Here is a 15532-nt window from a genome sequence, read left to right as displayed (position 1 = left end):
GATTTTTAAGCGCTATGCGCTTCAGCACTCAACGTTCCCACTCTGTGAGCTGGTGTAGCCTACCACTTTGCGGCTGAGCCTTTGTTGCTCCTAGATGTTTCCACTTCACAATAACAGCAGGGAAGAAATTTAATGAACTGACTTGATAGGAAGGTGGCATGCTATGACGGTGCCACGTTGAAAGTCACTGAGCTCTTCAGTAAGGCCATTCTACTGACATTGTTTGTTTATGGAGATTGCATGGCTGTGTGCTCAATTTTAAAGACCTGTCAGCAATGGGTGTGGCTGAAATAGCCGAATACACTAATTTGAAAGGGTGTCCAAATATCACTCAAAAGTTTGGACACATAATTATTCCAGGGTTTTTCTTAATTTTTAAAATATTTTCTACTTTAGTAGAAGACATCAAAACTATGAAATAACACATATGGAATCATGTAGTAACCAAAAAAAGTGTTAAACAAATCTAAATATATTTAGCATTTTCATTATCAGGTGTGCCTTTTTAAAAGTTAATTTGTGGAATTTCTTTCCTTCTTAATGCGTTTGAGCCAGTCAGTTGTGTTATGACAAGGTAGGGGTGGTATACAGAAGTCCATATTATGGTAAGAACAGCTAAAATAAGCAAAGAGAAACTATAGTCCATCATTACTTTAAGACATGAAGGTCAGTCAATACGAAACATTTCAAGAACTTTGAAAGTTTCTTCCTTCAAGTGCAGTCGGAATAACCAAGTGCTATAATGAAATTGACTCTCCCGAGGACCGCCACAGGACAGGAAGACCCAGAGTTACCTCTGCTGCAGAGGATAAGTTCATTAGAGTTACCAGCCTCAGAAATTGCATCCCAAATAAATGCATCACAGAGTTCAAGTAACAGACAAATCTCAACATCAACTGTTCAGAGGAGACTGCGTGAATCAGGCCTTAATGGTCATATTTCAGCAAAGAACCCACTACTAAAGGACATCAATAAGAAGAAGAGACTTGCTTGGGCCCAAAAACACGAGCAATGGACATTAGACCTGTGGAAATCTGTCCTTTGGTCTCATGAGTCCAAATTTGAGATTTTTTGTTCCCACCACCGTGTCTTTGTGAGATGCAGAGTAGGTGAACGGATGATCTCTGCGTGTGTGGTTCCCACCGTGAAGCATGGAGGAGGAGGTGTGATAGTGTGGGGGTCCTTTGAGGGTGACACTGTCGTGATTTGTTTAGGAATTCAAGTCACACTTAACCAGCATGGCTACCACATAATTCTGCAGCGATACGCCATCCCTTTGGTTTGCTCTTAGTGGGACTATCATTTGTTTTTCAACAGGACAATGACCCAACACACCTCCTGGCCCGGCCTCAACCTAGTTGAGATGGTTTGGGACGAGTTGGACCACAGAGTGAAGGAAAAGCAGCCAACAACTGCTCAGCATATGTGGGAACTCCTTCAAGACAGTTGGAAAAGCATTCCAGGTGAAGCTGGTTGAGAGAATGCCAAGAGTGTGTAAAGCTGTCATCAAGGCAAAGGGTGGCTATTTTGAAGAATATAAATATAAAATATATTTGGATTTGTTTAACACTTTCTATATGATCCCATATGTTATTTCATCGTTTTTATGTCTTCACTATTATTCTATGCAGAAAATAGTAAAAATAAAATCCTTGAACGAGTAGGTGTGTCAACTTTTGATTGGTACTGTACAGAATATATATATATATATATATATTTTTAAACCACTGCAATTACCGTGACTTTAAATACCACTGCTTTAGACTGTTCTAAACAGGGGTTGGAACAAAAGAAAAATTTGAATAATTTAGTTCTGAACAGAACCATTACTTTCTTCATTCCATTCCACTGTTCTGACCAGCAAAGTACATTTCTTAACCGGATCAAACCAAAACAAAGTACCAGTTTATATCGTTCCTTTCCGTTCCTTTTTAAACCTCTGAAATCAAAATATTTGTTACACTTAGCTCAACATTGCATTACTTCACCAATCAGTGCGGATAGAGCAGCTTGCTATGGAGCGGGTAAGTGATTTAAACTGCATAGGAAAGTCGTTAAGAGCAAGTTGTATTTTTCCGTAACAGCATGGTTTAATCATAATGGAAGACAAACACACACACTGTGCTGCCAGTCACAGTGTAGGGTGCAAGATGAAACTGAAATGTTGCAGGTGAGGAGAGGGCGTGAGAGGGTGGAGGAAGCTTGTCTTTGTGAGCTGGGCATCTTGTTATGACTTACATTATCTGAATTAGGCCCAAAGAATTATACCTACAGAGGAGCGGCTTCTATGGAGGAACTTTGAATGTCTTTGAACTTCCAAGTTGGTTTAACATTAGCTAGCTAACAAAGTGTGCAGAGCCGCACTAGAATTAAAAACAAGTCTTACCCTTTTGCAGTTAATAAATTCAACGTGAAACATAATAACTATAGTGTCCTTAACTACAGTAGCATTGAAAAAGTTAATCCATTCTTTTAAACATCTCTCCCTAATTTCTGAACCATGCTTGTAATGTTGCCTCTAAGCTACAGTAACCTATTATTCAGAGGAGAGAGGCAGGTAGCTTACACGCACACCCACTAACAAAAATGTTCAGCTAGCAGGCAGATGCTGGGATAAGTTTCCAAGTGACTTAGTGAGAGCTTTGCATAGGCATTTTGTTAGGATTTTTGTGGGACTGGAAAAAAATGCCCGGAACGTAAAATAACATTATTAACCAGGTCCCCTGATTTTAAAATAACGGTTCTGTTGCAGAACACTATAGATCACTTTCGTTTCGAGTTCTGTTCCTCAAATAATGTAGTTATAGTTCCGTTCCCTGAACCAGTTCAAATCTTTGGTACTAACTAAACTGTAATGAGCTTTATATTGATTTCATGTTCGTGTGATGGCCACATCTACTTTCTCAATTCTAATTCTCCAACAGAAAGACACTGCACGTGTTACACTCAAGCAATTCATACCACTTAAAAGATAAATGCATTTGAATCCAAATTTACTAATGTACTAATCAAATGTTGATATTGGTAGGTAATGAAAATATCCATAATTCCAGAGAAAGGTAATGACATATTTTTGGCATATCAGATTTGGAATAAATTCAATGACATTGCAGCAACACTGAGTATACTCAAGGGGTAAACAAACACACCTCAAGCTAAAATGCTAGAAGTACTTTTAAACAAGAGAAAGTAAACTCAAGGATACTTTCTCTTCTTTGACTTGATGAAGTTAAACAAGGATTTGATGTATTTGTGTGTCTTCTGGCCTACACAGTTTATGTCTCCTTTGCTGGAGGGGATAATGTGAAGCCTGGCTCAATAAGTTTGTATTTATCTTGACCAGAGTAATACGGTATATTTAAAAATGTAACCTTTATTTAACTAGGCAAGTCAGTTAAGAACAAATTCTTATTTACAATAACGGCCTACCAGGGAACAGTGGGTTAATTGCCTTGTACAGGGGCAGAATGACACATTTTTACCTTGTCAGCTCTGGGATTCAAACCACAAACCTGCTCTAACCACCAGGCTACCTGCCAACCCCCCTGCAGTGGGGTTAGAGCATTGGGCCAGTAACTGAAAGGTTGCAAGATCAAATCCCCGAGCTGCCAAGGTAAAAATCTGTTGTTCTGGCCCTGAACGAGGCAGTTAACCCACTGTTCCTAGGCTGTCATTGAAAATAAGAATTTGTTCTTAACTGACTTGCCTAGTTAAATAAAATAAAAAATAGAAGACAGATAACTCCCTAATACTCTTTTGTTTGAACTTTTCTGCAGGATCAATACAGGAAGACATGTACTTGGGTCAGATAAGATGGAGTCCGTCTTGGGTACAAACTGGTCACAGCGTAGTCCGTGGTAACCCTCTTTACACCTGCAACAGAGACAACAGAGATCAATATCCAGGGTCTGTTGAGGAAAAACACCCTCTCACAACATGCATGTGAGTAGAGTGGGTAGAGTCTGAGTTATTTTAGTCATTTACCAGGCACAAAAATCCAGAGCAACTAAATCATTGCATTCAACTAAAGTAGGCAAAACAACTATATTTCACGATCATTGCAAGCATAACCTTTTTGAAAACTAGCCACTATCTGCCAAATCAGTGCTAGAGAGGGAGGAAGAGAATATATGTGCAAGTACAAGTTTATGTGTAGCATATATATGTATGTCCATCTTCAAAGGAAACAAAGGAGAGAAAGAAGACATTCAAGAAGATTCACATTTTGGGGGAAATGATTCAGAGACTGGAGGGAGAGATGGAGAGTAAACTCATATTGGAGAGTAAACTCATATTGGAGGACGAGTATGCTAATGAGGATGGGAAGAAAGAGAGAGAAAAGAAGAGGGCAGTTTTGGCCCATCCTAAGCAGTGCCTGCAACCCACTGATAGCACAGTCCTGACAGTAATGCCATGTACCAGTGGAGGTATTGGAAGGACTGGGATGGAAATACTCTCTCTCCAGACCTGGGTTCAAAAAGTATTTGTTTTCTTCCAAGTATCTACGCTTGATTGAGCTCATATGGCACAACGTTAACAATGGAATAGTCCCAAATGTGCACTCCCAGGCAGGCTCAAACACTCCAGGCAGGCTCAATCAAGCGTTTAAAGGTGAACTTGCAGCGTTTTAACTACTTTGCAGATATGAAATAGGCAACAATATCATTAAAAAATATAAAATTAGCACTTTAGCTTCAAAACCAACTTTATAAGAGGTTTTAAAAATAGGTTCTATTTGACTCAAAATTCCATGACGTAGAGTAAGGCAATGTTGGCAGAATACAGTTTGAAGTCTGAAGTTTACATACACTTAAGTTGGAGTCATTAAAACTTGTTTTTCAACCACACCACACATTTCTTGTTAAAACCTCTTTGGGCTAAGGGGCAGTATTTTGACATCCGGATGAAAAGTGTGCCCAAAGTAAACTGCCTGTTACTAAGGCCTAGAAGCTAGGATATGCATATAATTGGTAGATTTGGATCGAAAACACTCTAACGTTTCTATAACTGTTAAAATAATTTTTAGAAAGAGTTTCAGGCTTGTTGTTGGAAAAATGAGCAAGAATTTGTAGTTTGGCTTCCATTTTGGCTGTAGTGTTTTCATGCGTGTGGATGAGAGGTTCTTGGTTGTTTATCTCCGTTAAAGACAACAACGATTCTTCGTCTTAAATTGTATTATTTATTTACGTAGGTTTGATTATAAACGTTGTTTGACTTGTTTGGAGAAGTTTATTGGTAACGTTTGGGATTGATTTTTTAAACAAGCTATACTGAGTTTTTGGAGTTATAAAGAAGGACTTTATCAAACAAAAGGACCATTTGTGATGTAGCTGGGACCTTTTGGAGTGCCAACAGAAGAAGATCTTCAAAGCTAAGGCTTTTATTATATCGCACCTGCCTGGTTGAAAAATGTTTTTCATGCTTTTGTATGCGGGGCGCTGTCCTCAGATAATCGCATGGTGTGCTTTCGCCGTAAAGCCTTTTCGAAATCTGACACAGCGGCTGGATTAACAAGAAGCTAAGCTTTATTTTGATGTATGACACTTGTATTTTCATGAATGTTAAATGTTTCTATTTCTGTCATTTGAATTTCGCACTCTGCATTTTCACCGGATGTTGTCGAGGTGGATTGCTAGCAGAACGTCTGCGCCAGAAAGGTTAACAACCTATAGTTTTGGCAAGTCGGTCAGGACACCTACTTTGTGCATGACACAAGTCATTTTCCCAACAATTCCAATAATTCACTGTATCACAATTCCAGTGGGTCAGAAGTTTACATACACTAAGTTGACTGTGCCTTTCAACAGCTTGGAAAATTCCAGAAAATGATGTCATGGCTTTAGAAGCTTCTGCTAGGCTAATTGACTTGAGTTGAGTCTATTGGAGGTGCAACTGTGGATGTGTTTAAAGGCCTACCTTCAAACACAGTGCTTCTTTGCTTGACATCATGGGAAAATCAAAAGAAATTAGCCAAGACCTCAGAAAAAGAATTGTAGACCTCCACGAGTCTGGTTCATCCAGCCTGAAGGTACCACGTTCATCTGTACAAACAATAGTACGCAAGAATAAACACCATGGGACCACGTAGCCGTCATACCGATCAGGACAGAGACGTGTTCTGTGTCCTAGAGAGGAACGTACTTTGGTTCAAAAAGTGCAAATCAATTCCAGAACAACAGCAAAGGACCTTGTGAAGATGCTGGTGGGAACAGGTACAAAAGCATTTATATCCAAAGTAAAAAGAGTTCTATATCGACATAACCTGAAAGGCCACTCAGCAAGGAAGAAGCCACTGCTCCAAAACCCTAAATAAAAAAGACAGACTATGGTTTGCAACTGCACGTGAGGACAAAGATCGCAGTTTTTGTTGAAATGTCATCTGATCTGATGAAAAAATAATTGAATTTTTTTTCCATAATGACCATTGTTATGTTTGGAGTAAAAAGGGAGAGGCTTGCAAGCCGAAAAACACCATCCCAACCGTGAAGCACGGGGGTGGCAGAATCATGTTGTGGGGGTGCTTTGCTCCAGGAGGGACTGGTGCAACAAAGTCAAGGTATTGGAGTGGCCATCACAAAGCCCTGACCTCAATCCTGTAGATATGTGTGAGCAGAACTGAAAAAGCATGTACGAGCAAGGAGGCCTACAAACCTGACTCAGCTCTGCCAGTTGGAATGGGCCAAAATTCACCCAACTTATTGTGGGAAGCTTGTGGAAGGCTACCCGATACATTTGACTCAAATTAAACAATTTAAAGGCAATGCTACCAAATACTCATTGAGTGTATGTAAACTTCTGATCCGCTGGGAATGTGATGAAAGAAATAAAAGCTGAAATAAATCATTCTATCAACTATTATTCTGACATTTCAAATTCTTAAAATAACTGACCTAAGACAGGGAATTTTTACTAGGATTAAATGTCAGGAATTGTGAAAAACTGAGTTTAAATGTAGTTGGCTAAGGTGTATGTAAACTTCCGACTTCAACTATAGATGGATGTAGTTCAATTTATTATTAATATAATTCACCAATGCATTTCTTAGTAGTCCCAAAAATATTGCTATTAGGTTGTGTTAGGTCACAGCGGGCATGGTATATTGTTTGCTGCCAAAGCCCATTCGGGATGCACTGTTTCAGTTTAAATTACTCAATATTTTAAACAAAAACAGATAACTGTAACTAAGCTGGGAATGTCAATACAATCAAACTAGCAAGGGCAATGATCAAAAGTCATTCATAGCGTGGCTAATAGGCTAGCACACATGTATCAAACACAAGGCCCGCAGGCTGAATAGGACACACAAATGAGTATACATGAGTCAACAGTTGAGTTATCTACTTTATGAAATTACAGCCTGATGAGCTCGGTGAATTCAACTTCAATTGAGCATCGTGTGTCCTGTTTACAGCGCACAGCAGAGGAAAAGTGTACAGACACATCCTTTACAGTCCTAGTTAGGCTAGTAAAATGTTGCAGTGTGGCTTCAGTTTTTAAAGCTTGACAATTAATAACCAAAAAACAGAACCTGCAACAAAACACCATGCAACAGAAATATGTAGACCTATTACAGCAACATTTGAGCAGAAGCCTATGTTGGCTGTTCAAGTACGATAGCTACAATTTGAGTGCACCACACAGCAGTGTTGCATTCAACCGCACCGGTGATTCATGCAGTGCACAATGAAAAACATGTTTTAAGTTCAAATGTTTCGACAACCTATAGCTATGTTTTGTTATTTGGAGTTATTAAATACTTACTTTTTTATCTGGGTCGCAGCATATTATACACATCTATTAGCATAGCAGAAAAGGCAGGCCAATATTATGTATATCTTATTATTATTTATTGTTTTATATGTTAAAATGCTGTATACAGCATCCTATGTACATAATTGTACATTATAAAGGGACGTATTTTTCAAATAAAACAAATGGCCAGTTTGGGTCTGTCACGCCCTGACCATAGAGAGCTGTTTATTCTCTTTGTTGGTTGGGGTGTGACAGTGACTAGGGTGGTTTATCTAGGTGAATTATATATCTATGTTGGCCTGGTATGGTTCCCAATCAGAGGCAGCTGTTTATCGTTGTCCCTGATTGGGGATCATATTTAGGTAGCCATTTCACCATTGTGCTTTGTGGGATCTTGACTTTGTATAGTTGCCTGTGAGCACTATGTTAGTGTCACGTTTTGTTTGAGATTGTTGTTTTGCTGTGTGTTTCACTTAGTAATAAAATATGTGGAACCCAGATCCCGCTGCACTTTGGTCCACTTATTATGACGATCGTGACAGGGTCGCAGTTGCATGTTTTTTTTGAAAAGCAAATTGGCTGTCTGGCCCGCGAATTCAGAGTTTTTACAATATGGTCTGTGCACTGATTGACTTATTGACAACCCTAGGATAGCGGATCTATTTATATAGCTAGCTTTTATTTAGCAAGCTAAAAAAATGGTCCCTAACATTAGCCAGATAGCTGCTGGGAGAATATCATGTCATTGGAGGAGTGGGTGAGTGACCAACTGTTTCCCCTCATATCAGTTTTTGTTGGCTACAGTTAGAGATGCACAGGTGTCATTTGGTTAGCTAGCAATCAATGGTAATTGCTTTGCTACCTAGCTATGCTAGTTAGGATATCTCTTGTCAATCAAATGCACTGGCATCGATCAAATGGCTGGGCAGGCAGGCAAGTTTCCATTCAGTTGTCAAAACCTGGGTTGGGACAAGCATGCATTGGCAGGCAAGCTGCAGAAGGAAGAGCAGGCTATTATTCCCCATCGTTTATCAGTGCAATTTTGATGGCCAACTAGCTGAAAAAGTTTGAAAGTTTATCTAATATGCTCTCATTAGATTTTTAGCTCATCCTGCTCTGACTAGCATTAGCTGTTGATTTTGTTGTTGTTGGTGTGCATAACAGAGAAAGAAAGAGCCTACCTTTTCATGGTTGTCTTATCAATAAGACTGTGAAGTTCCCAAATGTAAGACTCCCATCGTGTTTACATACAGTGGGGCAAAAAGGTATTTAGTCAGCCACCAATTGTGCAAGTTCTAGTTGAAGTGTACCTATGATGTAAATTACAGGCCTCTCATCTTTTTAAGTGGGAGAACTTGCACTGGTGGCTGACTAAATATTTTTTTGCCCCACTGTATTTGCTGAAATCCATTCAGGTGTATTTTGTGGCTTTTGGTGAATGCGGTCTGAAGTCGCGCTGTTGCTACTGCCTGTAAAGTTCAAAGTGAATGATGGCAGGCCCTTGTGCCAAGTGGCTTACAGTGCATTCGGAAAGTATTCAGACACTTTCCCTTTTTCCACAAGTTGTTACTTTACAGCCTTATTCTAAAATGGATTAAATTAAATGTTTTTGTGATCAATCTACACACAATACCCAATAATGACAAAGTGTAAACATGTTCTTAGACATTTTTGCAAATGTATTAAAAAATACAATAACCTTATTTACATAAGTATTCAGACCCTTTGCTATAAGACTCGAAATTGAGCTCAGGTGCATCCTGTTTCCATTGATCATCGTTGAGATGTTTCTACAACTTCATTGGAGTCCACCTGTGGTATATTCAATTGATTGGACATGATTTGGAAAGGCACCTGTCTATATAAGGTCCTACAGTTGACAGTGTATGTCAGAACAAAAACCAAGCCATGAGGTCGAAGATCTGGAGAAGGGTACCAAAACATTTCTGGAGCATTGAAGGTCCCCAAGAAAAGTGGCATCCATCATTCCTAAATGGAAGAAGTTTGGAACTACCAAAGACTCTTCCTAGAGCTGGCCGCCCGGCCAAACAGAGGAATCAGTGGAGAAGGGCCTTGGTCAGGGAGGTGACCAAGAACCTGATAGTCACTCTGACAGAGCTCAAGAGTTCCTCTGTGGAGATGAGAGAACCTTTCAGAAGGATAACCATCACTGTAGCACTCCACCAATCAGGCCTTTATTGTACAGTGGCCAGAAGCTCCTCAGTAAAAGGCACATGACAGCCCGCTTGGAGTTTCCCAAAAGGCACCTACATGACTCTCAGACCATGACAAACAAGATTGTCTGGTCTGATGAAAGCAAGATCGATCTCTTTGGCCTGAATGCCAAGCGTTGCATCTGGAGGAAACCTGGCACCATGCCTACAGTGAAGCATGGTGGTGGCAGTATCATGCTGTGGGGATGCTGCAGGGACTGAGAGACTAGTCAGGATTGAGGGAAAGATGAACAGAGCAAAGTATCTGATGAAAACCTGCTCCAGAGTGCTCAGGACCTCGGGCAGAGATGAAGGTTCGCCTTCCAACAGGACAACGAATGTTGCTGCCCAGCCAGAGCCCGGACTTGAACCCGATCTAACATCTGCGGAGAGACCTGAAAATAGCCGTGCAGCAATGCTCCCCATCCAACCTGACAGAGCTTGAGAGGATCTGCAGAGAAGAATGGGAGAAACTGTAACGGCCGATGGTGGAAGAAGGTGAGGACCAAGGTGCAGCGTTGTACGTGTTCATGTTATTTATTAAACTGAACACCAAATACAACAAGTAACAAAAGAACAACCGAAACAGCTCCGTCAGGTGCAAAACACACTAAACAGAAAATAACTACCCACACCACACAGGTGGGAAAAGGCTACCTAAGTATGGTTCTCAATCAGAGACAACGATAGACAGCTGCCTCTGATTGAGACCCAGCTGCCTCTGATTGACACCCGGCCAAACACAGAAATCCAAAACAAAGAAAATGAACATAGAATGCCCACCCTAGTCACACCCTGGCCTAACCAAAATAGAGAATAAAAGCCTCTCTATGGCCAGGGTATGACAGAAACTCCCCAAATACAGGTGTGCCAAGCTTGTAGCGTCATACCCAAGAAGACTTGAGGCTGTAATCGCTGCCAAAGGTGATTCAACAAAGTACTGAGTAAAGGGTTTTTAATACTTATGTATATGTGATATTTTGTTTTTTTGCATCTTAGAAATGTGCAAAAATGTCAAATAACATGTTCATGCTTTGTCATTATGGGGTATTGTGTGTAGATTGATCAAGGGCCTAAACGATTTAAGACATTTTATAATAAGGCTGTAACATAAGAAAATGAGTAAAAAGTGAAGGCGTCTGAATACTTCCGGAATACACTGAATTTGCATATAGGCTTACTGTAGCTCTGATTGGCTATGGTGCACCGGTCTGCGTAGACTCTCGTCCTGGACAGGACATATGTTGTGGTTTTATTTACTGCAGTGTCTATTACTTATCTAAACGAACAGCCGCTTTCCCATTCTATATTGCTATAGAATTTTCACAAATGCCTTACTATACATCATTCCCAAACATTCTATAAATTTATGAAAACGTGAAAATGACCATATCTAATTTATCTGATTGTCAGAAAAAAAAGGTGTCATATTCTTCCTGTGGGGTGTATATGAACAGATTTTAAAACATTCCATGTTGCTAAAATGCTGTGAGTTCCACTTTTAAATACTATTTGAACCCAGGTCTGCAGGCCTCGTGCTGTTAGATCTACGAGAGACACTTCAGGAGACACTTGACTTCACATGATTCAGTTTTGTGAGATTTTAGGTTTTCCTCAAGCAAGACGTTTCCGCTGAGTGTGTCAAATAAATCTATTTTAGCTCAATGACATGAGTTCTGGTCTTTTTTACACGTTCATAATTTTAGACGACCCTTTGGCCAAGCACCCATATGATGACCTAAGTTGCTCAGTACCGCAACACATTCAGTTTTATAAATGAGTTTGTTATTTTCCCTGAGCGTCATCCACATGCTGACACACACACACACACACACACACACACACAGACACACACACACACACACACACACACACAGACACACACACACACACACACACACACACACACACACACACACACACACACACACACACACACACACACACACACACACACACACACACACACACACACACACACACACACACACACACACTTTCCTAAGTTTGTGCCAAATAAATCTACAGCACTGGATGATGTGTTGGATATCTGTTTTCTCTCTCCATTCATTTATCTTTCAGGTTTGCCTTTAGCTCAGCAGAAGCACCCATATGGCCTGTAGACTTAGTTGAGCATGCTCTGTATCTGTTCCATTCTCATCCTCAAGAGCAGCAGACAAACTTTGTGTTAACAAACTTCACCACCAACTCCAAATGCTTAGCGACACTGCAAGGATTTTCCTCAGACAGAGCTATTTGTTTAAAATTCATGGCAACAGGCATTTGAACGGCATCTCTTTTTCATTGTGTTTGTTCCACAAAATTAAAACCAGTTGGTTGCATGTATACTGTGTCCGTCAAATGAGACACCCAATCAACATGCTCACATTGTATATAGACTTGTTTATACTGTATTATTGACAAGTTCTCATTTACAATTGCGACCTGGCCAAGATAAATCAAAGCAGTTTGACAGATACAACGACACAGAGTTACACATGTGTAACTCTGTGTCGTTGTATCTGTCGAACTGCTTTGCTTTGTCTTGGCCAGGTCGCAATTGTAAATGAGAACTTGTTCTCAACTTGCCTACCTGGTTAAATAAAGGTGAAATAAAAAACATATTCAGTGACGTCCTGCTGTAATATTTGTTCCAGTTTTATTTAGATTGTACTGAAACAAATTAATTAACATTTCTTATGGGTTTTCGCTTATGGGTTTGGGTACTTAGTCTTCGATTTAAAACATGCCCAGTCAAGCCATAGACCATACACAATCAATGCATTAAAAAGACCGGCCAGTCAAAATCATTGGCAGCATCTTATTTCCATTCACCAAGGATACTTGATAAAACGTTCTCTCTCTCCTTCAAACATTGATTTGCGACTAATGTAGAACAAAGTGTATAAGAAAGTGCCGTACCAGTCTGTTTGATTCAACTCAAATAAAATTTTGACCCCAAAATGTACCACACAAATAATTTGGATTCAACTAAGATTTGATTCGGACCTTTGATGGAATTTTCTTGGGCCTAATATCTACTTATTTCTAGTCTTGTTTTGACAGATAACCGTCCAACCTCAGTGGTCTGCCTGCTTCTGAGGTGGGAACTGGGGATCCAATGGCTCAGTGGGTTAGAGCACATTGCAGAACCACTCTGAATATATTATGTGTCATTGTCAATGTTTTGTAAGACGCTTTGGATGAAAGCTTAATGACTGTTTTTCCACATGAATGCAAATGTGAAAGGGCATTTCAATTGGTAGGAACCTGGCCGGTATGAAATATACCTGGTATATTGTGGATATAATGGGCACTCTCTGGTACTTATATCAAATAATTAAATGTAATGGTAATAGCCTGGTTCCAGGCTATCTTTATTGGGAAGATAGCTCAAACATATTGGTTATTTGTACAGTATTACTATTAAACTATAGTGAATTTCAGTGAAAAGAAACAAAAAAGGGATGACCAAATTAGCAGACTATACAAAAAGGTGTTACCAGATGGCTTTTGTTACACACATAAAGCACGCTATCATGGCACCAGGAGGCATGAAAGAGTATTTGCGTCTCACATTTTCCTGTTTCTAGTCACACCTTCCTACCCTCTCTATGCTGAAATGCCTCGTTAGCATTCTGAGTCACAACTCAAATGTCTGGCTATCTGTTTATCTCCACTCTCCTTTTGTTTTGTCTCTATCTCTCCCCCTCTGTCTCTGTCTCTGTGTCATTGTGAAACAAGCTGACATCCTTCAATAAGATTCAAACAATGCTTTGTAGACAAATGCGTTTGTGCGAATGTGCAAGTCGATTGTGTGCTTGAATACGATAAAGGATGTGCATGATGATGACTGTGCGTGAGTGTGTTTAGTGATTGGACGATTGATACCGGAGCTCCGATGCAGTTTTCAAAGCACTACAGATCTGATACAATGTACCGATGCTCATTTCAAAGTAACATTATCACTTGATCAATAATGTCCGAAGCTTTGGTTGATACAAACTGTGTTGCAAAATGTGAGATACCACTGATTTCACCGTGGTTCTGGTCCTTTCTTCAATTCCAAGTTGCTTTCAAAGACCGACCTTTATTGGACACCATACTGTACTTTGTAATCAAGTTAGGATTTGTTCAAATTACTGCATTGAACAGTAGCACAGCAGGTAGAGTCAGGGACACTCAGAGACGACAGGAAATGGGGTCGAGTCCTGGTAAAGGCACTCTATTCGGAGATAGATTTATGTGAAACCACACTTTCTGCCCATTGTTGAAATTCTTTATTTTATTTGGTATTGTATAAACTTCTGTTTTAAGCAACCTGAATAATGCCATAGAATTACAGTTTTTCAAAAATAGTAAACTTAAAGGAATTATTTTGGGCCTTATGTAAAATACAAACCTGTTATTCTAACTGATTGTAGGCTATTAACACCAGCGACTAAACACTGTGCCATGGAGTTTGATGAATATCGTCTATTTATATTCATTGATGACCAGCAGATGTCACTAATATGCATTGTGTTAAAAGCTCAGAGAAATTAATTGTTTTTCAGAAAGACAATTTCCTATCATTATGTGTGTGTGTCTGTGTGCATATTTATGAGAGAGAGAGAGAGAGAGGTTTCTGTTTGCCGGTTATTGACGGCTTCCGGTAGATAAAAAAAATAATGAGCCAATAAATAAAATTGTTGCTGGCCAAATTGACAGGGAGAAAAAACAATCCCATTGCAAAATGATGTTTTTTTCTTCATTGAGTTTATCATATCCCAGTCAAAACAGTTTAATTCGCTATGGTGTTTGGGAGGTTTTATTTTGTCTGTTCGAGCAGACGGACAACTCGTTTTCATGCACATTTTTTCACTTGAGAGATACTGCACCAAACATCCTAGATGTGAAAATTCTGCGAATATGACCTTCTCTGCAAAATTGACAAAAATAATGCCAGATCTCTTGATTTATCTGGACTTTTTGGGGAAAGTGTGAATGTATGTTGTTGTGTACGCCGTCTCAAGAGGGACAAAGAGTAATATAACCAAATTTATTTTCAAGGGAATTATGCGAGGCACAGACATTCGCTACACCTAGCCAAGTTCTGGTAGGAGCAAACTGAACCTAGTATTTAGACGTCTTTAGCGTGTAGCCCAGACCATTCTGACGCTACAGTCAGAAGTTGGCATATCGGCGGTAAGGACTTCGACAAGTCCCGGGATGCTTGTGGGAGTTGTAGAGCAAAGTGGAGAACACTCTCGTGTTCATGATAATTTAATCTTTCCATAGAGGGGTCATATGTAGCCCAAATGGTTCAGACACTACAGACATTTTCGTGAAAATACTGATTTTTGGGATATATCCTAGTCTGACAACATCGTTGTAGCTCTGCCACCTTCCACCGCAGATGCAGATGTCTCTAGCGCAAACAGACTTTTATGGATTTTTTTATTACGCTAATTACATTTCCAAGGTGGTGCAGACTAGACAATATCACACAAAGTGCATTTTCAATTTGTTGAAGCTGTAGTGTTAACTTTCTATAGTGCTTTTACCACCACATGCTAGAGTCGGGG

The 15532-nt window shown here is 39.7% G+C and overlaps 1 protein-coding gene across 1 annotated transcript in view; it reads right to left on the bottom strand.

Annotated features, from left to right (window-relative positions):
• The window catches only part of nrg3b (neuregulin 3b), a 438765-nt gene that overhangs the window by 100724 nt on the left and 322509 nt on the right, over positions 1–15532 (bottom strand). The window contains exon 3 of the mRNA XM_029629772.2: positions 3800–3873. Coding sequence (XP_029485632.1) covers positions 3800–3873 — 74 coding nt within the window. The remainder of the gene's footprint in view (positions 1–3799; positions 3874–15532) is intronic.

This window comes from Oncorhynchus nerka, linkage group LG23 (genome assembly GCF_034236695.1).
Source record: "Oncorhynchus nerka isolate Pitt River linkage group LG23, Oner_Uvic_2.0, whole genome shotgun sequence".
Lineage (NCBI taxonomy): Eukaryota > Metazoa > Chordata > Actinopteri > Salmoniformes > Salmonidae > Oncorhynchus > Oncorhynchus nerka.
The sequence above is the reverse complement of the archived record's forward strand: the minus strand, read 5'-3'. Positions and strand labels throughout refer to the sequence as shown.